The sequence below is a fragment of the Melanerpes formicivorus genome, unplaced genomic scaffold, assembly GCF_026170545.1.
Source record: "Melanerpes formicivorus ecotype bairdi unplaced genomic scaffold, bMelFor1.0.p_v2 SCAF_121, whole genome shotgun sequence".
Taxonomy (NCBI): Eukaryota; Metazoa; Chordata; class Aves; order Piciformes; family Picidae; genus Melanerpes; species Melanerpes formicivorus.
Genome location: NW_027142473.1, coordinates 769,109 through 793,601, shown reverse-complemented (window position 1 = coordinate 793,601; position 24,493 = coordinate 769,109). Strand labels below are relative to the sequence as shown.

General features: G+C 57.2%; 1 protein-coding gene across 2 annotated transcripts in view; it reads right to left on the bottom strand.

Moving 5' to 3' along the window:
• SMYD1 (SET and MYND domain containing 1) overlaps positions 1–23,969 on the bottom strand; it is a 40,639-nt gene extending 16,670 nt beyond the window's left edge. The window contains exons 1-6 of one of the 2 annotated variants that reach the window (XM_068167629.1): positions 23,571–23,969; positions 14,862–15,038; positions 13,467–13,680; positions 9,393–9,523; positions 6,842–6,880; positions 1,689–1,881 (exon numbers count right to left, since the gene is read on the bottom strand). In XM_068167629.1, coding sequence (XP_068023730.1) covers positions 1,689–1,881; positions 6,842–6,880; positions 9,393–9,523; positions 13,467–13,680; positions 14,862–15,038; positions 23,571–23,707 — 891 coding nt within the window. In that variant the 5' untranslated portion in view covers positions 23,708–23,969. The remainder of the gene's footprint in view (positions 1–1,688; positions 1,882–6,841; positions 6,881–9,392; positions 9,524–13,466; positions 13,681–14,861; positions 15,039–23,570) is intronic. The other variant, XM_068167630.1, reaches the window with a different exon arrangement.
• Between the last annotated feature and the right edge of the window lie 524 nt (positions 23,970–24,493).

The following is a 24,493-nucleotide window of genomic DNA, read 5'->3' as shown; positions in this document are numbered from 1 at the left end:
TGGCTGGCAGGGGTGAAGGGCAGGAGGTCAGAGTGGTGGCCAAGCAGACAAGCTGAGCATCTGCTGGGTGTTGGCAGAGCTTTTCCATGCAGCTGTGAGAGGGCCTGAGCTCAGCACATGGCATGGGCACCAGCCTGATCCACAGGTGAGCTCAGGCTGCACACCATGGCTGTGCTTGGAGGGCAGTTGGAGCATCTGAAGTCATGCACCTGGCACAGCTGCAGGCTGCTCCTGCACAGGCACTTCACACCCAAAGGTGCAGGTCTGGCCCACAGTGTGCCACAGAGCATCACAGAAGTCCTTCTCAAGGACAGCCTCAGACTCAGCTATCCCCAGACTACATGAGACAAGTCACAGGAGGAGGCCACCAAGATGATCAGAGGGCTGCAGAACCTCCCCTGTGAGGACAGGCTGAGAGTGTTGGGGCTGTTCAGCCTGGAGAAGGCTCCAGGGAGACCTTAGTAGTACCTGAAAGCCTCCAGGAGAGCTGGGGAGGGACTTTTGGCAATGGCTGGGAGTGCCAGGCTGAGGAACAATGGCTTTGGGCTGGGAGAGGGGAGATTGAGACTGGAGATGAGGAAGAAACTCTTGGCAGTGAGGGTGGTGAGACTCTGGCACAGGCTGCCCAGGGAGGCTGTGGCTGCCTCCTGCCTGGAGGTGTTGAAGGCCAGGCAGGATGAGGCCTTGAGCACTTCTAGTTGAGAGGTGTCTCTGCCCATGGCAGGGAGGGTTGGAGTAGATGGTCCCTGAGGTAACCCCCAACCTGAGCCCTTGCAGGATGCTGTGATGGTCCATGTGCTACAGACCATGCAGCACAGGTCAGTCCTGTCACCAAGGACCTCACCCAGGCTGGTTGGGGTTGGAAGGGACCTCTGCAGGTAATCTAATCCAACCTCCCTGCTAATGCAGGTTTGCCTTTAGCAGGTTGCCCAGGACCACATCCAGATGGGTTTAGAATGTCTCCAGAGCAGACTCCATCACCTCTCTGGGCAGCCTGCTCCAGGGCTCCAGCAGCCTCACACCAGAGCAGCTTTTCCTCATGTTCAGACAGAACCTGAACACATTCACCTGCAACACATCTTCCTTTCTGCTATCCAAAACTTTTGACTCCCTTTCAGTTCCCAAGCCCACCAGTCTGAACAGCAGCACCTGGCTCAGCTCTAGACCACATTTGCCAGTACTTTCCCATTCTGCCTGGTGATGAACTTTTAGGTTGGAGTCCAAGGCAACTTCTGTGGGCTTTTTGAAATCAAAACCTGCCCTTGTGTTGCCTAACAGGGATTAAACATAAGGGAAAACTTTGTCACTGTGAGGGTGACAAAACACTGGAGCAGGCTGCCCAGAGAGGCAGTGGAGTCTCCTGCTCTGGAGACATCCCAACCCTCCCTGGATGTGTTCTGTGTGCCCTGCCCTGGGTGCCCTGCTCTGGCAGGGGGTTGGACTGGATGAGCTCTGCAGGTCCCTTCCAACCCCTAGCATTCTGTGCTTCTGTGATCCTGTCAGCTGGCCTTGCAAGGTGGGCTGAGGTCTCATGTGTTACAGGGCACTGGGCAGGCTTCTGCCAAACCCTGACTGCTTCTGTTGAGTGTCCCTCAGCTGAGGAGCCACCCTCACTGAGACACACACAGAGGCCCTGATGGGGGAGACACAGCCACCTTTGGTTTTGGACACTGCAGGACATCCCGTACCTTGCTTTCCCCTGCCTTCACTGCCAGCATCAGGTCATCCTTGATGTGTTTCTGGCAGTGCTCACAGGTGCAGTCGAAGTAGTACTGCTTCTTCAGCTGCCGGCGCCGCTCCTCGCTCAGGCTTAGGAAGTCCACGTAGGAAACATTCAGCTCCTCCCCTGCAGAGATCTTGCTCAGGGCCCTCAACTCGATCCTGGGAGCAAAGGAGACAAGAGGTGGGCTTGGAGAAGCAGCAGCAGCAAAGGTGCAGCCATAGAGCCGCGGTCAGGGACAAAGCCTGGGGGCTGCCCTGGCTGGCGGAGCTGAGCCTCTGCCCTGAGCTACTGCTGAGGCTCTAAAGGAGGCAATGTGCAGACTGCCAGCTGAGCACAGGGTAACACCATGGCCACACCAGCTTCTCCTGCCCCTCTGTGCCCCCCTGGCAAGGATACTTATGGGTCACAACTACCACCAGATTACAGCTCCACTACTTTACCCAGGTGGGGGCTGCACCTAGACATAAACTGTTTTATGTGCAGGGGATTTCAGCAGAGGAAAGCTCTGGGATCAGGGCTACCCCAGAAGCCTTGCACAATGCTGACCTCGACCTCTCTGGGGCTTTTTTTAGGTACTGCTTTGCATGCTACCCACCCACCCCTGGCTAAGCTCTGAGCCATCTGCTTTCAGTATCATTTTCACTGTGAAAAGTGAAGGCACATTCCCCCTGGTTGCTGGGCAGGAGATGCCCTCAGCCTGTTCATGAAGGCCTAGAAACAGCTCTCTGGGACCTGTCTGCTTGTTCTGTAGCCCTCTGGTTCTGATATTGCTAATATTAACCTAAAGCAAACTGCAGGTCCCTGTTGCTAAACCACAATCCCCAGCACATGCTGAACAGCAGGCTTTTGGACAGCCAGGTCCCTGCCTTTCTGGCATGGCCTTCCCTGCAAGGGGTCTTCAAATAACACTCAGAACTATTCCCTTGATGTTTCACTTCAGCTCCCAGTTACCCTGAGCCATCTCCCAGTTACCCTGGGCCATCTCCCTGCTACCCTGGGCCATCTCCAAGCTAACCTGACCCATCTCCCAGCTACCCTGACCCATCTCCCTGATACCATGGGCCATCTCCCAGCTACCCTGGGCCATCTCGCTGCTGCCCTGAGCCATCTCCCTGCTGCCCTGGGCCATCTTCCCATTGCATAGGCTGAAGGAAAACAACTGGCTGAAGAACTTGGCCAGAGAAGGCAAAAGTTCCATCAAACACCAGCTGTGAGGTGATGTTTCTCTGCCCACCTACCCCCACCTGCCAGTGACTCTGCTCATGGTTAGAATTCATTCCCTCGCCTGAGACCTCTGACCGTGGGCTCTGGCTCAGAGCAGTTGGTTGGTTAAGCACAGGTCTGCAGGAAGCCAAAGGCACTTGTCAGCACAGTGGGGCTAGTCCTTCAGTCTGAGCCCCCACCCTGCTGTCCTTGTCACCCTGCTGTCCTTGTCACCTGCTGCCCTTGTCACCCTGCTGCCCTTGTCACCCGGCTGTCCTTGTCACCTGCTGCCCTTGTCACCCTGCTGTCCTTGTCATCCGCTGCCCTTGTCACCTTGCTGTCCTTGTCACCCTGCTGTCCTTGTCATCCGCTGCCCTTGTCACCCTGCTGTCCTTGTCATCCGCTGCCCTTGTCACCCGGCTGTCCTTGTCACCTGCTGCCCTTGTCACCCTGCTGTCCTTGTCACCTGCTGCCCTTGTCACCTTGCTGTCCTTGTCACCCTGCTGTCCTTGTCACCCGGCTGTCCTTGTCACCCTGCTGCCCTTGTCACCCGGCTGTCCTTGTCACCTGCTGCCCTTGTCACCCTGCTGTCCTTGTCATCCGCTGCCCTTGTCACCCTGCTGTCCTTGTCACCTTGCTGTCCTTGTCACCCGCTGTCCTTGTCATCCGCTGCCCTTGTCACCCTGCTGTCCTTGTCACCTTGCTGTCCTTGTCACCTTGCTGCCCTTGTCACCCGGCTGTCCTTGTCACCTGCTGCCCTTGTCACCCTGCTGTCCTTGTCATCCGCTGCCCTTGTCACCTTGCTGTCCTTGTCACCTTGCTGTCCTTGTCACCCTGCTGTCCTTGTCATCCGCTGCCCTTGTCACCCTGCTGTCCTTGTCACCTTGCTGTCCTTGTCACCCTGCTGTCCTTGTCATCCGCTGCCCTTGTCACCCTGCTGTCCTTGTCACCTTGCTGTCCTTGTCACCCGCTGTCCTTGTCACCCTGCTGCCCTTGTTACCCGTTGCCCTTGTCACCCGTTGCCCTTGTCAACCGCTGCCCTTGTCACCCGCTGCCCTTGTCACCCTGCTGTCCTTGTCACCCTGCTGTCCTTGTCACCCGTTGCCCTTGTCACCCTGCTGTCCTTGTCACCTTGCTGTCCTTGTCACCTTGCTGCCCTTGTCACCCTGCTGTCCTTGTCACCTTGCTGTCCTTGTCACCTTGCTGCCCTTGTCACCCTGCTGTCCTTGTCACCTTGCTGCCCTTGTCACCCTGCTGCCCTTGTCACCTTGCTGCCCTTGTCACCCGTTGCCCTTGTCACCCGGCTGTCCTTGTCACCCTGCTGCCCTTGTTACCTGTTGCCCTTGTCACCCGTTGCCCTTGTCACCCTGCTGCCCTTGTCACCCGGCTGTCCTTGTCACCCGCTGCCCTTGTCACCCTGCTGTCCTTGTCATCCGCTGCCCTTGTCACCTTGCTGTCCTTGTCACCCTGCTGTCCTTGTCACCCTGCTGTCCTTGTCACCCGCTGTCCTTGTCACCCTGCTGTCATTGTCATCCGCTGCCCTTGTCACCCTGCTGTCCTTGTCACCTTGCTGTCCTTGTCACCCGCTGTCCTTGTCACCCGCTGTCCTTGTCACCCTGCTGCCCTTGTCACCTTGATGCCCTTATCACCTTGCTGTCCTTGTCACACTGCTGTCCTTGTCACCCTGCTGTCCTTGTCACCCTGCTGCCCTTGTCACCCTGCAGTCCTTGTCACCTGCTGCCCTTGTCACCCTGCTGCCCTTGTCACCCTGCTGTCCTTGTCACCTTGCTGCCCTTGTCACCTTGATGCCCTTGTCACCTTGCTGTCCTTGTCACCTTGCTGTCCTTGTCACCCTGCTGCCCTTGTCACTCACTGTCCTTGTCACGTGCTGTCCTTGTCACCTTGCTGCCCTTGTCACCCTGCTGTCCTTGTCATGCCACTGTCCTTGTCACCCTGCTGCCCTTGTCACCTTGCTGCCCTTGTCACCCTGCTGTCCTTGTCATGCCACTGTCCCTGTCACCCTGCTGTCCTTGTCACCTTGCTGCCCTTGTCACCCTGCTGTCCTTGTCATGCCACTGTCCTTGTCACCCTGCTGCCTTTGTCACCTTGCTGTCCTTGTCACCCTGCTGTCCTTGTCATCTTGATGCCCTTGTCCCCCTGCTGCCCTTGTCCCCCTGCTGCCCTTGTCACCCCGCTGCCCTTGTCACCCCCGCTGCCCTTGTCACCCTGCTGCCTGCTATCTCACTGCTGGGGCTCCCTGACCACAAGCAGCCTGCCTGGATGGCTCTGCTGAGCTCAGCAGCATGGTTGCTGTACACACCTGCTACAAGGTGGGCCTGGGGGCACCTCCTGGCTCCCACCTGAACACAGTGGGTTTAGGATGGACCTATTGATGGGCTGACCAGAGGCACAGGTGGCATAGAACCCCAAGGCCTCAGGAGGTGCACTTAACAATAAGCCTTAGGAGAAGGACAAGACTTTGTGTGTGTGAATCCACTCCTGCAGGCATTCTAACTCCACTGGAACTCCTACCATGAGCTTAGCACCAAGGCACAGCTCAGAGCCTTTCATCTGTGCTAAAGCTGCTGTGGAAGCTATTGTCCAGGGCTGGCCTTGACCATCCCTGGGTGTTACACAACATCAGCAGCACGTTGCATACAGAACTGATCACTGCACATGCCATGGGCACAAAGGGCAGCTGTTAGTTGTGGTACAGCCACGGGGAAGTGCCAGTCAAGAGAGGGTGCAAGCCTCACTCCAGGAGAGTGTGCCTGGAAAGAGCACTTCCCTTAGGAATGGTTGACACAGAGACATTCCTGTTCACACTTCACAGGATCTTTGTTAGAGTCATGCAGCCACAGAAGCAAACCCAAGCCTCTGACTCTTCTGATGCCCCTGATAGCCTAAGCACCACAGGTATATTTTAAGCACCCAGGCCTTGTGTGGAGGGGATTGCTGGGGATAAGCCTGGGAACACATGGCATAGCTCAAATGCTGTACTTAAAGAGACACTGCCAGCTGCCAGCTTCTTTCCCCATTGTCTGCCCCAGCACCCAGGACTTTGAAAGACACAGAGCCCAACAGCTCAGAACTCAACCTGCCCCAAAATAGCAACTCTTCTCAGAACTGAAGCTCCTTTGTCCCCTTTAATAGTTCTGTCTGTAATGCACCCAGGAAGTGCCAGTGGTGAAGAGGAGCACCTCACATCTGACCTGTGCTTGCTTGAAATGAACATCTGAAGACAAGAGAGTCCCTTTAACAGGGCTGGCTGTAGCACACCAAGCACAGTCAGCTGTGCAGAGAGCTGGGGGGTTAGCATCTGTTTGCATGATTTCTGCCTTTGGATCAGGCAGCAGTGGCATCATGAAAAGGTAAAACATTCATCAGGTGTTATGATTACAAAGAGGATGAAACCTCCAGCTCCTGTGCTGCTGCTGGAGGCACTCAGCAGGCAGGGCTGGTGGCAGAGGAGAGTCAGCTCTTTAGTATGTCAGTAACACACTCATTGCTCATCCCCCTACGACCATGGGGTTTATTTTGGGCTGTCTAAGATTAGCAAGACCTTGTTGTGACTTTCATGCTCTTGCCATAATCAGGGGAGGAGAAATGAGATGTGGAAAGGGGAAATACTGACAGGGAGGAAGCCAAAGGAGAGGGTGGGAAGGCAGAGAAGGGCTTGGCTGAGGGGAGACAGTCAGAGGATTACAACTACTGATTTAAGGTGCTACACAGTGCAGAGTTAAGTGAGGGTTGGGTTTAGTGGGGCTTTAGACAGGGGAGGAGGAGAACTTTGGCAAAGGGGGAAAGTGAATGTTTCTGCAACCAGAGGAAGCCCCTTGGGCTGTTTTTCCATTAAACAAGGGGCATGAGGGGAAGAGGGCAAGGGGGAGAAGGATGCTTTCAAGACCAACCCACCTCATCTGTGTGTGGAACATTGACCTTACAGCCTCATGACTGAAAGACAAAACAAACATCTGCAGTTTACACAGGTAGCAGTACAACAACAAACAGATGGGCACAGGGGCAGGGCAGCAGGACATGGTCCTGCTGGGAGGCAAGGGGGTTCCCTCTGCCTGTCTCCTGTGTGAGAGCTTTGCTTTGGCTGTGCAGCTGCCATCAAACACAGCCTGGGATGGACATCAGCTTGGATATCAGCAACAAGGGCTCTGCTCTCTGGATGGGTCCTCAAGTCCAACACTCTGCCTCCGGGGCTGGTAGGGAGCATAGTCCCCACAACAGAGGCTCACCAGCAGGTTTCCACAGCAAGAGAAGAAACCTCCCCAGACTTTTATCAGGCCAATAACCAGCTGCTCAGGGGCAAAGTCAGGGGCAGGATACATGTGGGAGGTTCGAGCTGCTGCCAGGCAACAACAAAATGCCCTTCCTCTACTTACCACCCACAAACTCAGACTTGAGGGGTGCTATCACTGCTGGTTACCTTCTCCACTTCCCAGGCTGGCTGGGGAGGCTTTCCTTCATTCCACCATAGATCTGATGCAGAGCAATTGAACAGCAGAGCACAGCCCCCAGTCTGACTTTGGGTCAGCCCCTGCTGCTCTCCAAGGTAATCACTCTAAAGCAGCTTCGTTTTCTCTTTGCTCCTTATCAGTTGCTTGACAAACACTGGCACAGCTTATCAGGCAAACCCAGCAGGGGTAACTGGAGGCCTCAAGCACTGTGTTAGTTACAGAAGGGGAGAGAACTGGGGTGCCTTACACCACTAAAGTTTGGTGAGTATGAAAAATGGAGATGAAATACTGTGGCTGTGCAGTGTGGGGCGAGCAGCTTCCCAGCTAATGTCTTGCACATGATGCAACTTGCAGGATCAGCAGCAGTTTCCACCTCTTAAGACCAAGAGGCTGGGAGGGCAGAGCATGCCCCACACTGCAGAGGGCAGAGCATCCCCCACACTGCAGAGGGCAGAGCATCCCCCACACTGCAGAGGGCAAAGCATCCACACTGCAGAGGGCAAAGCATCCACACTGCAGAGGGCAGAGCATCCCCCACACTGCAGAGGGCAGAGCATGCCCCACACTGCAGAGGGCAGAGCATGCCCCACACTGCAGAGGGCAGAGCATCCCCCACACTGCAGAGGGCAGAGCATCCACACTGCAGAGGTCAGAGCATCCCCCACACTGCAGAGGGCAGAGCATCCCCCACACTGCAGAGGGCAGAGCATCCACACTGCAGAGGGCAGAGCATGCCCCACACTGCAGAGGGCAGAGCATGCCCCACACTGCAGAGGGCAGAGCATCCACACTGCAGAGGGCAGAGCATCCACACTGCAGAGGGCAGAGCATCCCCCACACTGCAGAGGGCAGAGCATGCCCCACACTGCAGAGGGCAGAGCATCCCCCACACTGCAGAGGGCAGAGCATCCACACTGCAGAGGGCAGAGCATCCCCCACACTGCAGAGGGCACAGCATACCCCACACTGCAGAGGGCAGAGCATCCACACTGCAGAGGGCAGAGCATCCACACTGCTGGCTGGTTGCAGCAGTCTCCACTCCCTCTGCTGCTGAAGCATCCCTGCACTTCCTGCTTCATCTCTTTCTACCCCAAGTGTCCTGCAGAAGTTTTCTTTTATCATAGATTATCACAGAAGGTTAGAGGTTGGAAGGGACCTGCAGAGCTCACCCAGCCCAACCCCTGCCAGAGCAGGGCACCCAGGGCAGGGCACACAGAACACATCCAGGGGGGGCTGGAAAGGCTCCAGAGCAGGAGACTCCACAACCTCTCTGGGCAGCCTGCTCCAGGCCTCCAGCACCCTCACACCAGAGAAGTTTCTCCTCATGTTGAGGTGGAACCTCCTGGTTTCCAGCTTGTCCCTGTTGTGCCTTGTCCTGTCCCTGGGCACCAGTTCTTACAGGACTTGGCTGGGAATGGGCAATGCCCAGTGGCTTAGGCCATCACCTGCCTGGGTTTGTAGGTGACAGGCCAAATTGTGACTAAGGGTCACTCAGCATCTAGTGGAGCTGGCACTCCCTGAGAGGAGCTGTGCCAGGGTGGTCACAAAGACATCAGCAGAGGGCAATCCACAGCTGAATGCAAGCTGTGCTTGTGGAAAGCCTTTGGGCTGTGGAGTTGGTGCAATGGTTATGAACTGTGACTGTTCCTAGGCTGTGTACCAAAAGGCATGCCTGGGAGGGGTGATGCAGGCAGCTGCTTAGACCTTTATCCACATGCCCTGAGCCTGCTTTCAAAACTCACAGAAAACAGGAAACAACTCCTTGTTGGTGCAGCAGGTTTGGGGTCAGAGTTTGAGTGTTTGTTTAGTGCACCAAGTAATAGTTTTTGAAACAAGAACAATGAGAGAGGACACAGTTCCTCTTCAGAAAGAGTCCTGACACTTGTGTTCTGAGCTAGAGAAGGAAAGAAGAGTGAGCAGGTTTCTGGGCAGGGATCTGGAAGCGTGGGGGTAGCAGAGGCTGCTGAGCTGCCTGTTTGGATGCATCCTTCACTCACTTGCCGTTGTTGAAGATGACAGTGCAGTTGGGCCAGCAGTCGTGGTTAGCCTGGCACAGGTTGGGGAAGATTCCCACACCAACAGCCTGCAGTCCTCTCTGGTCACTGAGGGTAAAGCCATTGCAGCTGATCTAGTCCCAAAACACAGACAGAAAGAAGCATTAGAGGAGAAAAAAGCTGCACTCAGTTGCCACTGATGCTCCAGAAGCAGCATCTCCACAAGCTCTAGGGAGACAGAGCTGCCTGCCAGAGCATACAATCACAGATGGTGAGGCTAGGAAGGCACCTCAGAAGATCCTCCAGTCCAACCCCCTGCCAGAGCAGGATCACCTGGAATAAATCACATAGGATCACAGTGTCCAGGCAGCTTTTGAATGGCTGCAGAGAAGGAGACTCCACAACCCCTCTGGGCAGCCTGCTCCAGGGCTCAGCACCCTCACAGTTTTTCCTTATGTTTGCATGGAACCTCCTGGGCTCCATTTTGTGCCCATTGTCCCTGGTCCTGTCACTGGGCACCACTGAGAAGAGCCTGGCTCCATCCTCCTGACACTGCCCTTTAGCTGTTTAGAAGCATTGATGAGAACCCCTCCCAAGCTGCTCCTCCCCAGGCTAAAGAGCCCCAGGTCTCCCAGGCTCTCCTTGCAAGGCAGATGTTCCAGTCCCCTCAGCAGCCTGGTGGCTCTCTCCTGGACTCCCTCCAGCAGTTCCTTGTCCTTCTTGAACTGGGAGCCCAGAACTGGACCCAGTACTGTAGATGAGTATAGACGACGGAGATCGGAGTCAGTCCAGCTGACCAACATGGCCGAGTGTTGTTCCTGTGTTGCTCCAGTATAGGGCGAGTGTAGCACAGGAAAGTAAAGCAAAGGAGAAGGGAAAGGAAAGGCAGAAGTGCCTAGCAAGGGAACTTCTACAACTCATATAACCTCGGAGAGCCTCACTGGCATGGCTTCATTGGCTCCCCACGAGTGACCACACATCTACTGTTACAGATTACTGGTCACACTACTAATGACACGCGAGGTTGTTGATGCAGGTGCATGTCCTGTTGTTCCCAGATAACCTTCTGTGCTTATACCCACCAGTGCCCTGTTTTAGTTACATGCTGCAGGCACAGCACTGTTCTGCTACACTGCTAGCTGGCTCTGCACTTAGGCTGAGCATGGCCTACCACCATGTCAGGCTCTAGGCCTGCACTGCCGGATTGCTCACACTGCTCGTCGCTGGCATTGCCACAGACGAGGCCTCACTAGGACAGAGCAGAGGGGGAGAAGAACCTCCCTCAGCTTGCTGGGCACACTCTTCTTGGTGGGCCCCAGGGGCCATTGGTCTCCCTGTCCACAAGGTCTCACTGCTGGCTCATGTTGGCCTGTAGTCCCCCAGGGCTGCTTTCCCCTGTACTAACACATGGGGATGTTGATCCCCAGGGGCAGTACTCTAGACTTGCCCTTGCTGAGGGCAGCTCTCCAGCCTGACCATTGCAGAAGGTCATTGCAGAAACAAGAACTGTAGCTGGGATACGACAGCAGAAGAGAAGCAATGCAGGGTGTGCTGATCGACAGCCACCTGAATATGAGCCAGCAGTGTGCCCAGGTGGCCAGGAGGGCCAATAGCATCCTGGCCTGCATTAGGAATAGTGTGACCAGCAGGAGCAGGGAGGTCATTCTGCCCTGTGCTCAGCACTGCTCAGGCCACACCTTGAGTCCTGTGTCCAGTTCTGGGCCCCTCAGTTTAAGAAGGACATTGAAACACTTGAAGGTGTCCAGAGAAGGGCAACAAGGCTGGGGAGAGGCCTTGAGCACAGCCCTGTGAGGAGAGGCTGAGGGAGCTGGGGTTGCTTAGCCTGGAGAAGAGGAGGCTCAGGGGTGACCTCATTGCTCTCTACAACTACCTGAAGGGTGGTTGTAGCCAGGAAGGGGTTGGCCTCTTCTCCCAGGCAACCAGCACCAGAACAAGGGGACACAGTCTCAAGCTGTGCCAGGGGAGGTTTAGACTCGAGGTGAGGAGGAAGTTCTTCACCGAGCGAGTCGTTCGGCATTGGAATGTGCTGCCCAGGGAGGTGGTGGAGTCATCGACCCTGGAGGCATTCAAGGGGAGATTGGACGTGGCACTTGGTGCCATGGTCTAGTCATGGGGTCTGTGTTGATAGGTTGGACTCGATGATCCTCGAGGTCCTTTCCAACCTGGGTGATACTGTGATACTGTGACTCATGCAGACAGAGCAAGCAGAGCTGAGGAAACACTGCACAACAGCTGCTGCTAATATTCACCTGGGATGGCTGAAATAAATCTGGGTTGACCAGGGATTGGTTTGCTTATATTTGTTTCCTGCAAACAATTCAGAAGATGGTCACAGGACAGTGAATTGGAGGCAATCCAAGCAGAGCATAGGCAGAAAGCAAAGTTCCTGCAGGTGCAGCTTGAGAGCTGCATTCAGCCTGCTCACCTTTGCTGGATGGTCCCAGCTGATAAAAATCAGTTACTGCAAGCTGTTAGGAGTCCCAGACAGTGCCCAGGGTGACTGCTTTTGCAGGACAGGACCAAGCCTGGATTCTGAGTTCCTCTCTGGTACATTATTCCCACATAGGAGCAGAGCAGGTTGTAGTTCCAAACATAACCAAAGGAAATATTTACAAAGGGGAAATGCAGTTGGACATACCAAAGGAGAATTAAAAGACAGCTGCTCATTAGCTCACTCTGTTAATAGTTTTGGTTCTTTTCTTAACTGGCTCTGTACTTTGTCTGTACTCCCTTACTTCTGCATGGACAAACCATGCCAGTCACTAGAACACAGGTCTCTGCACCCACTGGACTGGATTGTCTTTGGGGGGTGGGTGTCCCAGGATGCTCTGTCCCTTCTCTGCTCCAGGGCTGGCAAAGCAAACTTCTCCACCACATCAGCTGCAGCAGATTGTGCATCTGCCCTCAGCTCCCCCTGGCCCCTAGGGCAGTGCTGCTGGCTGAGGGAGTACTGCAGCCTGGGATGGACTGCCCTGTAGCAGGGCTGGGGGCCTGGAGCAGCTCAGCCTCAGCTGGCTCCTGGAATTTCCTTCTCTACTGAGAACAAAATGTGTGGTTAATGAGAAAGCAATGGCTGTTATCAAACCTGGTTTGTGTACTTGACCTGGGTTTATATTCTATCTACATGTTAAACCTGTATTTATAATACACATGTAAAAATTGAGTGCACATGAGAGGATCACCAGTCATGCATTGACTAACCAGTTCTGATCCACCCAGATGTAATACACAAATCCTTCTATATATGTTCTGGTGTCCCCAGCACAAGAAGGTCATGGAACTGTTGGAGAGGGGCCAGAGGAGGCCATGAAGATGATCAGAGGGCTGCAGACCCTCCCCTATGAGAACAGGCTGGGAATGTTGGGGCTGTTCAGCCTGGAGAAGAGAAGGCTCCAGAGAGCCCTCAGAGCAGCTTTCCAGTACCTGAAGGGCTCCAGGAGAGCTGGGGAGGGACTTTTGACAACAGCTGGGAGTGACAGAATGAGAGACACTGGCTTTGGGCTGGAAGAGGAGAGATTGAGCCTGGAGATGAGGAAGAAATTCTTGTCAGTGAGGGTGGTGAGACTCTGGCACAGGCTGCCCAGGGAGGCTGTGGCTGCCTCCTGCCTGGGGGTGTTCAAGGCCAGGCTGGATGAGGCCTTGAGCAGGCTGTGCTGGTGGGAGGTGTCCCTGCCCATGGCAGGGGGTTGGAACTGGATGCTCTTGAAGGTCCCTTCCAACCCAAACCATTCCAGGAATCTAGGAATGCTCACTGAAAACCACATTTCAGCTGATTTTCTCATCTCTGCCAGAGGCAGAGAGAGGCCCAGTGAGACCTGGCTAACAGTGCAGCACCCATGGCCCAGAGAGCCTCTTGCTGCATGTTTAGCCAGGTAACAGGTTCCAGGCCTCGCCCTTGCCCTGCCTCAGTTCCCAGTGCCTGCACAGAAGCTCTGCTCAAGCTGCTTGGGCAGCTGTGGCCTCCCCCATGCTCAGCTCAGCCTGGTTGGCGATTGCCTCCAGGAAGCTGGCACTGAGATCAGCCCCCTCCCCATTCCCTCCCACACCCCAGCATACCACTCCAAATATGTGGGAGATGAACTGGATGCCAAACTGCTGGCTCTGGGGTGGCCAGAACTCCAGGAAGCTCTCCACATCCACACGCAGCTCCTTCTTCTCCTCCTCGCTGAAGCTCTCCACATGGTTCTGCAGGTCGTCGATGGAGACCAGGCAGCCCTCTGCCAGCCCACTGCCTTCCCTCTCCACCCTCCAGAGGATGCGAGCAGCCAGCCTGGGCAGCACAGAGCCCGAGGTGTCAGCCCCTCCACTGCCCATCCCAGCCAGACTGGGCAGCACAGAGCCCAGCTCTCAGCCCCTCCACTGCCCATGGCAGCCTGGGCAGCACAGAGCCCAGCTCCCAGCCCCTCCACTGCCATGGCAGCCAGCCTGGGCAGCACAGAGCCCGAGGTGTCAGCCCCTCCACCACCCATGGCAGCCAGCCTGGGCAGCACAGAGCCCGAGGTGTCAGCCCCTCCACCACCCATGGCAGCCAGCCTGGGCAGCACAGAGCCCGAGGTGTCAGCCCCTCCACTGCCCATGGCAGCCAGCCTGGGCAGCACAGAGCCCAGCTCTCAGCCCCTCCACCACCCATGGCAGCCAGCCTGGGCAGCACAGAGCCCGAGGTGTCAGCCCCTCCACTGCCCATGGCAGCCAGCCTGGGCAGCACAGAGCCCGAGGTGTCAGCCCCTCCACTGCCCATCCCAGCCAGCCTGGGCAGCACAGAGCCCAAGGTGCAAGCCCCTCCACCACCCATGGCAGCCAGCCTGGGCAGCACAGAGCCCGAGGTGTCAGCACCTCCACCGCCCATGGCAGGGCGAGGGACAGAGGGAGCATCAGCACTCATTTCATGGGTGGGAAATGTGTGCAGACAGACAGACTGAGACAGGATCAGCTCCAGACAGCCGAGGGCTGGCCACCATCCCTGGGCTTCAGAGGGAAAGGGAGATGCAGGGGTTTGTCCTGGCAATGAAGCTCTCATCTGGAGAAGCCCTAGGGAGCCCTAGCTCCCCAGCCTGCAGCCCTTCCCTTTCCCTGAAGATTGCTCTCTTTTCTCACGATGGAGCTAGGCCACGAACCCAACATATCCTGTAGACAGAGTGGAGAAGAGACCACCTCCTCTGCTGCTTTTCTACCTACTTCCCATTTTCCTGCACCTCCTAAACCCCCCTGGGCAGGCTGGCCTCATCACATTCAGCTGCAGCAAAGTGTTTGTGTTCCCACACCAGACAAAGTGCAAAAGCAGAAGCCCTGCACACCCTGCACGACCTCCAGCTCCCCATTCCCTCAGCTCAGGGATGCTCCCGCTCTTTCCCAAACCATATCCCACCTCCAACCACCCAAACCAGGTCCGCTGGGGCTTCCTCCCCGCTGCCCCGCCCGGCATGCAGGGGCCGTGCCCGGCGCAGCTCTCACCGGACGTTCTCGGGGGGAGCCTTGCCGTGCCGCTTGAGGGCGGCGCACTCCTGCTTGTGCTCCAGCCAGGCTGCCCGCTGGCAGGTCCGATCGCAGTAGTGAGCGAACTTGCACTGGCCGCAGCGGTGCAGCCTCTCCTGCCGCTTGAAGCAGGTGTGGCAGATGACATGGGTGAGGCTAAAAGGAGAGAAGCAGCCTTGGCTTGTACCTGAGTGAAGGGCCAGCCCCACACACAGTCACAGAGCACATCCAGCTGGAAGAGACCTCCAAGCTCACCCAGCCCAAGCCTCCAACCCAGCACTGCAGGCTCAGCACCAAGCCATGGCCCTAAGCACCACAGGCTGCTGGCACACCCCCAGGGATGGGCACTGCAGCACTGCCCTGGGCAGCCTCTGCCAAGCTCTGAGATCCCTTCCAGGGCAGAAAGATTTCCTGAACTCCAGCCTGAGCCTCCCCTGGGGCAGCTGGGATCCATTGCCTCTGCTCCTGTCCCTTGCCACCAAGGAGCAGAGGCTGTGCTCCCTCCTCACTCCAACCTCCCTGCAGGGAGCTGCAGAGAGCAAGGAGGTCTCCCTCAGCCTCCTCTTCTCCAGCCTCAACACCCCCAGCTCCCTCAGCCCTCCTCTAGCCCAGGGGCTCCAGGCCCTTCTCCAGCCTCACTGCCCTGCTCTGGACAGGCTCCAGCCCCTCAATGTCCTCCCTGCAGGGAGGGCCCAGAGCTGAGCACAGCACTCCAGGTGTGGCCTCCCCAGTGCTGAGCACAGGGGGGTGGTCACCTCCTGTCCCTGCTGCCCACCCTGCTTCTGACCCAAGCCAGGAGGCCATTGGCTCTCTTGGCCCCCTGGGCACTGCTGGCTCCTGCTCAGTGACTGCCAACCAACACCCCCAGCTCCCTCTCTGAGTTGCAGCTTTCCAACCACACATCCCCAGGTCTGTAGCTCCCCATGGGGTTGTTGTGGCCCAGGTGAAGGTTCTGCCAGCTTTGTGCCCCAGGGCCCCACACCTCCCCAGAAGACAGACCCCTCAAGATTCTTTGGGAAGGCAAAGCAAAGCCCCAACCAGCTTAATGCCCCTGCAGTGCCCAGAGCTGCTGCTCTTCCCTTTGGCTGTGTCAGGACAAATCGTTTCAAGGAGGACAGCAATAAGACATTGATCAGCTCTCAGCCCTCCTGTCTGCAGCTCCTCCTCAGCACCCCTGCTGCTAACAGGACTTTCAGTGTGTTTGCTTTCCCTGTCTGGCCTGTGCTGAAATCCCAACCACCCACTTGGCCAGGCAGAGTGCAGGTGCCTAAGGAGTTTGGGACTCAGGTGAGCACAAAGAAGAATGTGAAGGCAAAGAGCCAGCCTGAGAGCTTCACCTGCCTGCCAAGGCTCTGAATTAGGCTGAAGTGTCCCCTCCACAAGCACTGTTCCTGGGTCTTACAGGGACAAGATCACAAAATGGAGCAGCAACCACCAGGTCCTTAGGCACACACATTCTGGGGGGGAGAGATGTACCCCGGCAAAGCAGAGGTGTGCCATCATGAAGATCAGAGTGGGAAGCCCTGGTTTTGAGCTTCCATGGATTACAAACCAGCTTTGCCCCTCACTCCTTCACACCACGGGGCCAAAGGCAGAGCTGCACTGGCTGCACTGCACTTGGCAGTTGTGCCGTGGTGCTGCAGATCATGTGAGCAAACCAAGGAAGCTGCCTCCTTCAGGGTGGCTCTTCCCATCACAGAGTGCTTCCTGCCTTCTCCTCCTTCCCTCAGCCACAGCAGGAGTCTCCTGGCAGCTCACCCTCAGGAGACAGCAGCCCAGAGCCCAGCCCAGGTGGGCTTGGGGCCCTCCTTGTGGCAGGGGTTGCAGGCAGACAGGTGCCATGGGCAGGTGAAGGGCTGCAGGGTCAGCGGTTTGGAACACGACAGTGAGCAGTGTGGGAGGAAGCTGGGGCGAGGCAAGGCAAGCACCGGGGCTGGGGCAGCAGGGAGGTGTGCTGGGACAGCAGGGAGGCAGTGCCAGGGCAGCAGGGAGGCTGTGCCAGGGCAGCAGGGAGGCAGTGCCGGGGCAGCAGGGAGGCTGTGCCAGGGCAGCAGGGAGGCAGTGCCGGGGCAGCAGGGAGGCTGTGCCGGGGAAGCAGGGAGGCAGTGCCGGGGCAGCAGGGAGGCAGTGCCAGGGCAGCAGGGAGGCAGTGCAGGGGCAGCAGGGAGGCTGTGCAGGGGCAGCAGGGAGGCAGTGCAGGGGCAGCAGGGAGGCTGTGCCGGGGCAGCAGGGAGGCAGTGCCAGGGCAGCAGGGAGGCAGAGCCAGGGCAGCAGGGAGGCAGTGCTGGGGCAGCAGGGAGGCAGAGCCAGGGCAGCAGGGAGGCAGTGCCAGGGCAGCAGGGAGGCAGTGCTGGGGCAGCAGGGAGGCAGAGCCAGGGCAGCAGGGAGGCAGTGCCAGGGCAGCAGGGAGGCAGTGCTGGGGCAGCAGGGAGGCAGAGCCAGGGCAGCAGGGAGGCAGTGCCAGGGCAGCAGGGAGGCAGTGCTGGGGCAGCAGGGAGGCAGAGCCAGGGCAGCAGGGAGGCAGTGCCGGGGCAGCAGGGAGGCAGTGCCAGGGCAGCAGGGAGGCAGAGCCAGGGCAGCAGGCAGCTGCAAGGGGCTGCAGCCAGCTCCTAGGAGTCAAGTGAGAGAGCTGGGGAGAAATGCGAGGCTGTGCTCTGTCAGCTGTCAGGTCAGCGGGGAGAGAGGGGCAAGGGAAACTGCACTCCTTGTAAGGCAAAAGAGAGGCAGAGGGCTGAGAAAAGCCACACGGCAGGGCCGGGCCGGGCCAGGAAGCACCGGGAGGCACCGCGCCTGGGGCTCCCTCCTGCTCCTGCCTGGGGCTCCCTCCTGCTCCTGCCTGGGGCTCCCTCCTGCTCCTGCCTGGGGCTCCCTCCTGCTCCTGCCTGGGGCTCCCTCCTGCTCCTGCCTGGGGCTCCCTCCTGCACCTGCACACACCGCGGGCAACCAGGAGGTGAGGAGGCAGTCAGTTTCCCTGCAAGGAGTGAGGAGTCGGAGGGGAATACTGAGGTTCAACAAGGCAAAGTGCAAGGTCCTGCTCCGGGGCTGGCACAACCCTTGGTACCAATCAAGGCTGGGGGAAGATGAGATTGAGAGCAGCCCTGCAGAGAAGGACTTGAGGGTGTCTGTGGAGGAGAAGCTGGACAGGAGCCACCAAGATGGTCAGAGGCTGGAGAACCTCTGCTATGGGCACAGGCTGGGAGAGCTGGGGCTGTGCAGCCTGGAGAAGAGAAGGCTCCAGGGAGACCTCAGAGCTGCAGGTCAATATCTGCAGGGGAGCTGCAGGCAGGCTGGGGAGGGACTGAGCAGAAGGGGCTGTGGGGTAGGCCCAGGGGCAGTGGTTTGAACCTGGAGCAGGGCCTGAGGTTGGACCTGAGGAGGAAGTTCTGCACAGGGAGGCTGGGGAGACACTGGCACAGGCTGCCCAGGGCTGGGCTTGAGGCTCTGTCCCTGGAGCCATTGAAGCTCAGCCTGGCTGTGTCCCTGGGCAGCCTGCTCTAGCTGGAGCTGTCCCTGCTGCCTGCAGGGCTTGGCCAAGCTGCCCTTGGAGGCTCCCTTCCAGCCCACTGCAATCTGTGCAGCTGTGAAACAGTGCAGCAAAGCCCAGCTCCTCAGAGGCTGGTCTCCCCCCAGCTCCTCAGAGGCTGGTCTCCCCCAGCTCCTCAGAGTTGGTCTCCCCCCAGCTCCTCAGAGGCTGGTCTCCCCCCAGCTCCTCAGAGGTTAGTGTCCCCCAGCTCCTCAGAGGCTGGTCTCCCCCAGCTCCTCAGAGTTTGTTCTCCCCCCAGCTCCTCAGAGGCTGGTCTCCCCCAGCTCCTCAGAGTTTGTTCTCCCCCCAGCTCCTCAGAGGCTGGTCTCCCCCCAGCTCTGAGCACAGGAAAATACTGCAATGTTAGCTTTGCATTTTGCTGCTCACTGCAGAAGATCTCCAGAGTAACTCAGCCTGGTGGAGCTTCCTGCCAGCCCTGCAAGGCCTCATTGCTCCTGAGGTGCAGGCACACAGGAGACACAGGTCTGCCTGAGGACCTGCTCAGGTGGTGGTGGAAGTGCAGACACAGCCACTGACCCTCGGTGCCCCGGGTGACTCCAGGCAGTCTCACAACCTCCTGCTGCCCTAGAGGCACTCAGAGATGAGTGCCCCACATGGGGCAGCAGCATGGGGCTCTGACACCACCTGTCCTGCAGAAAGACAACACCAAGGACACCAAAAGCCTCCCCTCACCCCCTCTGCAACAGCTCAGGCGCCCCAAGGAAGCAGCCTGAGGCCAAACCCCAGCCTCCCAGCCTGTGGAAAGCACTCACCTACAAAAGCCCTCCCTGTCTGGCCTAGAGAGTGTCAGCAGGTCCCACAAGGGCTCCAGGTGGCCCAGATGGAGCTGCCTGCCCCTGTACAGGGAGCTGCCCTTGCCCAGGTGGTCAGGATGCTGCATGGCCTTCCCCTGGAGGTTGCTGGGGAGACACCTGGCACCTATCCAGGAGCTCTGAAGGTCTGAACTCCTACAGCCCCCTGCTCTAACATGGGGCCAGTACAGCTGCTCTCTGCTGTGCCTGTGTCCACCATAGCTCTGGGGTGATCTCTGGCCACTCCTTCACTGCCATCTTCCACACATAGTGAGAGCTACTTTTATTCACCCTGCCTCAGTGCAGGATCTCCATTAGCACAGTGATGCCACCAAAGCTCTGCCAGGTCAGGGATTTAGGACTGACCTGGAGGGGAGATGCCACTTCAGGACTCACTAAATTACTTTCTTGGGAGCCTCAGGTTTCCTTGGCTTCCAAGCATCTACTGAGCTGAGCTCTGGGGCTCATGAGCTCTGCTGTGACCTAGGTGAGAAGCATGACTACAACTGATCCTGGATGCCGTCACAAAGGCAGTGGTTCAATGTGCCAGCCAACAAATGCAGAAGGTGACAGAGCACTGTCAGCTAAACCCTGGCTCCTGCAAGCACAGCTCTCAGTGTAAGCAGGAGCAGCAAACAGCTCTTGTGACTGCCTGGCTTGCATCCAGATTCATTAAGATCTGTTGTTAGACCTGCCAGGATGGAGGGCTTAGCACTGCCACAGGAAGTGCATCAATCTCATCTCTGGGACACACATAGCCCAGACATCATCTGCCAACAATCTCCCATGCAGCACCCTCAGGACCTTGTTCAGTGCTCAGGTGAGATGGCTGCAAAGGGCCAGAGCAGGATTCACAGAATCACAGAATGTTAGAGGGTGGAAGGGACCTCAGGAGATCATCCAGGCCAACCCCTGCCAGAGCAGGGCACCCAGGGCAGGGCACACAGAACACATCCAGGTGGGGCTGGAAAGGCTCCAGAGCAGGAGACTCCACAACCTCTCTGGGCAGCCTGCTCCAGGCTCCAGCAGCCTCACACCAGAGAAGTTTCTCCTCCTGTTGAGGTGGAACCTCCTGGCTTCCAGCTTGTCCCTGTTGGCCCTTGTGCTGTCCCTGGGCATTGAGTATTACTGAACAGACAGTGGGGATGGGGAGAAGCTCACAAACTGTTTAACCTGAGTTTATTCCATTTGGTACATCACAGGTGACCTAACTCACACCTAAGTCCTGCTCCATATTGGCTAGCTGGGAATCTCTGCCCTCAACATCCTACAGAGGACAGCATAAGAACAGGCCAAGATGGAGGCAAAGTCCACTTGGCTATGAAAGCCAAGGCTCTAACACTACATTAAACACAAGAGCCTGAGGAAGGGCATCTTCTCTTGCAGCAGAGAGAGGGAAAGGAAGGTACTCAACAGCTGGCATCAACTGAGTATACCTGTAGTAGTGAATTATTAGCATGAGAACAGTTTTGCTCCTTTAGAAAGGGAGCTGGAGGTAAGCACCTAAGCACAAAGGACAGCTCTAACATCTTCATCAGAGAGCTGGGTGAGGGGATTGAGGCAGTTTGCAGGTGTCACCAGGCTGGGTGGCAGTGGTGATCTGCTGGAGGGTAGGGAGGCTCTGCAGAGGGACCTGGCCAGGCTGGATCCATGGGGTGAGGTCAGTGGGATGAGGTTCAACAAGGCCCAGTGCTGGGTCCTGCACTTGGGTCACAACAACCCCAAGCAACACTCCAGACTTGGGGCAGAGTGAATGGAAAGCAGCCCAGTGGAAAAGGATCTGGGGGTGCTGGTTGACAGCTGCTGAACATGAGCCAGAGGGTGCCCAGGGGGCCAAGAAGGCCACCAGCATCCTGGCCTGGATCAAGAGCAGTGTGGCCAGCAGGAGTAGGGGCATGATGGTGCCCCTGTACCAGGCACAGGTGAGGCCACAGCTTGAGCTCTGGGTTCAGTTCTGGGCACCAGAGTATGGGAAAGACATTGAGGTGCTGGAGGGTGTCCAGAGAAGAGCAGTGAGGCTGGGGAGGGGGTTGGAGGCTGTCATACAAGAAGCAGCTGAGGGAGCTGGGGGTGTTTAGTGTGGCAAAGAGGAGGCTGAGGGAGACCTCATTGCTCTCTGCAGCTCCCTGTGAGCACAGGCTGAGGGAGCTTGGGGCTCTTGAGCTTGGAGCAGAGCAGCCTGAGGGCTGCCCTCAGTGCTGGGGATAAAGATGTGCAGGGCTGGAGCCAGGCTCTGCTCAGGGATGGCCAAGGACAGCACAAGGGGCACTGGGGGCAAGCTGGAGCAGAGGAGGTGCCAGGGGAACAGGAGGGGAAACTTTGTCCCTGGGAGGGTGCTGGAGCCTGGAGCAGGCTGCCCAGAGAGGTTGTGGAGTCTCCTGCTCTGGAGCCTTTCCAGCCCCCCCTGGATGTGTTCTGTGTGCCCTGCCCTGGGTGCCCTGCTCTGGCTGGGGGTTGGCCTGGATGAGCTCTGGAGGTCCCTTCCAACCCCTAACATTCTGTGATTCCATGAGCAGCACTGATGAGATCCTCCCTCAGTCTTCTCTTCTCCAGGCTGAAAAGCTTCAAGCCCCTCAGCCTTTCTTCCTAACTGATGATCTTTGAGGGCTTTTCCAACCTTATTGATTCTATGATTCTATAAAAGATGTTCCAGTGCCCTAAACATCTTCAGAGGCCTTTGCTGTACCTCCCCAGCAGTTCCTTGTCCTTGAATTTGGGAGCCCAGAAATGGACTCAGAACTCCAGATGTGGCCTCACCAGAGGGGGAGGAGAACCTCCCTCCACCTGCTGGCCACACTCTTACTGATGCCCCCAGGATGCCCTTGGCCTTCTTGGCCACAGGAGCACCTTGCTGGCTCATGGCCATCCTGTTGTCCAGCAGCATTCCCAAGTCTTTTCCCACAGAGCTGCTTCCCAGCAGGTCTCCCCTCGCCTGCAGTGCTGCAGGGTTGTCCCTCCCCACGGGAGGGTAGGACAGAAATTGTCTTATCTTTCAGGATGATTCACTGAGTTGAAGGGCAGAAGTGGGCTCCTATCAGCCACACCACTGAATGGTTTTCCTCTCTGAAACAGCAGCAGGAAGACAAATTCCTTTGCCCCAGAATTCAGTTCCTGGCTACACCAGTGGGGCTACAGCAGCATAGCAACACTGGCACAGGCTGCCCAGGGAGGCTGTAGCTGCCTGCTCCCTGGAGGTGTCCAAGGCCAGGCTGGATGAGGCCTTGAGCAGTCTGTGCTGGTGGCAGGGGGTTGGAACAGGATGAGCTTTGAGGTCCCTTCCAAGCCAAGCCATAAATCTCTGTGTGAAAATGTAAATCTAGTCTGATGCAGGAGTGAAAGCAGAAGCTCACCTACAGTGAGCTCAGCTGGCTATGAATACAAAGCCTCTTGAACAGAAGCACTGTCCCTGGCAGACCCCCACTGGCTGCCAGCAGAGAGGGATGACACTGCATGGTGCAGCTGGGAGGAGGCACTCCTGAGTGCAGGAGGCTGGAACCCACTGCACTGAATCAGAGACTCACAGAGTCATTAAGCTAGGAAAATGCCTTTAAGATCATCGAGTCCAACTGCAACCCAGCTACCATGGCCACTAAACCTTGTCCTGAAGCACCACAGCTACGGTCTCCGGAACACCTCCAGCCATGGGGACTCCACCACCTCCCTGGGCAGCCTCTGCCAGGCCCTGACCACTCTGCAGCAAAGAAATTTTTCCTAATGGCCAATCAAAACCTTCCCTGGCACAGCTTCAGCCCCTTGCCTCTTGTTCTATCTCTGGTTACTTGGGAGCAGAGCCCAACCCCCACCTCACTGCAGCCTCCTCTCAGGGAGCTGCAGAGAGCAATGAGGTCTCCCTCAGCCTCCTCTTCTCCACACTAAACACCCCCAGCTCTCTCAGCTGCTCCTCATACCCTCCAACCCCCTCCCCAGCCTCACTGCTCTTCTCTGGACACCCTCCAGCACCTCACTGTCTCTCTTTCCACACACTATACACTGTGGCTTCACCAAAGCCAGGCTGAGATTGCTATCCCTCAACCACACCAACTCCTAGCAGTTCCCTGGAGCGCAGCATGGGTCTGACTTGTGCAGCACTGAGCACACCCAGCTGCTCCTAACAGCTGACAGCACCAAGCACCTTGCAAGGACACATCCTGGAAGCAGATTGCAGCATATGAAAGGTAAAAAGCTGACCTGAGCCCTGCAAACTGGATGTGTCTTTACTGAAGGACTTCTGACTCCCCTTCGTGCCCTTCCCTGACAGTGTCCAGGCACTTCCCAACTTCTCCCTGCCCAGCCAGGTGAAATTTTGCATCGAGATCGGTTTTGCTCTGTGTTTACAAAGTGCTTTTCTCTTACCTGTCAAAAACCACAGCTGCATAGGCTGGCTCTGCAAAGATGACATCCCCAGGCAGGAATTCCTTCTGGGCTTTCAAGCCCCTGCCTTTGCCTTCCGACGTGAACAGTTCGACCGACTCCATTCCCCCTTTGGTCATCCCAGGGACCCCGAGGCTTGGGAGGCGGTGAGCCAAGTGTCACTGTCACTCCTGTCAGCTTTGCCCTGCCCCAGGGCCTCGCTGATAAACGGCCTGGCCTGCCCCCACCCCCACCACACCGCTTCCCATAGAAGGGAAGGGAGAGAGCAGGAGAGGCAGGAGGCAAAGATCCCAGACCTGTGCCGGGGCTACTGCTTCACGAGGAACCCCCTGCGTGAAAGCCACCTTTGGAGTGGCTCCTCTCAGCCACAGCAGCTGTGTACATTCTGGCTGGGATTCATTTATACTCTCCCATTGGAGAGGGAAGGTTTTCCCTTTGCAGGGTATTTTTAGCAGTCACATGCTTCTGTCTCTCAGGAAGCAACAGCTGAGAGTGGGCCGGGAGGGCTGCTATGGATAGTTCTGACCCTTCCACTGTCATCTGGCTTTTTCCAGAAGTTAAACAATGCTGCTTTATTTTTACCCTCCAGGGATGGCCAGCGTGTTTAGAGGCAGGGATAACTGCAAAACACACACCCTGGGATGCTCAGCATCCTCCAGCATCACCAGAGCCTGGAAAAAGAGAGTCACCCCCTAAAGGCTGGCAGCTGTGGGTGCACAGAACGGCGTGGAGGGAGGTGGAAGGGCAGCAGCGGGTCGCTGTGGGCCGTAGAAGCAAGGACAGACTTGTACAGCCTGGGGTGCACTAAATCTCCTTGAAAGGGCACTGCACTTGGGAGCTCTCCCCACCTCCAGGGTTCAGTCATGGAAGAGGTAGGGGAATCTGAGCCACGTGAGTGAAAAGTA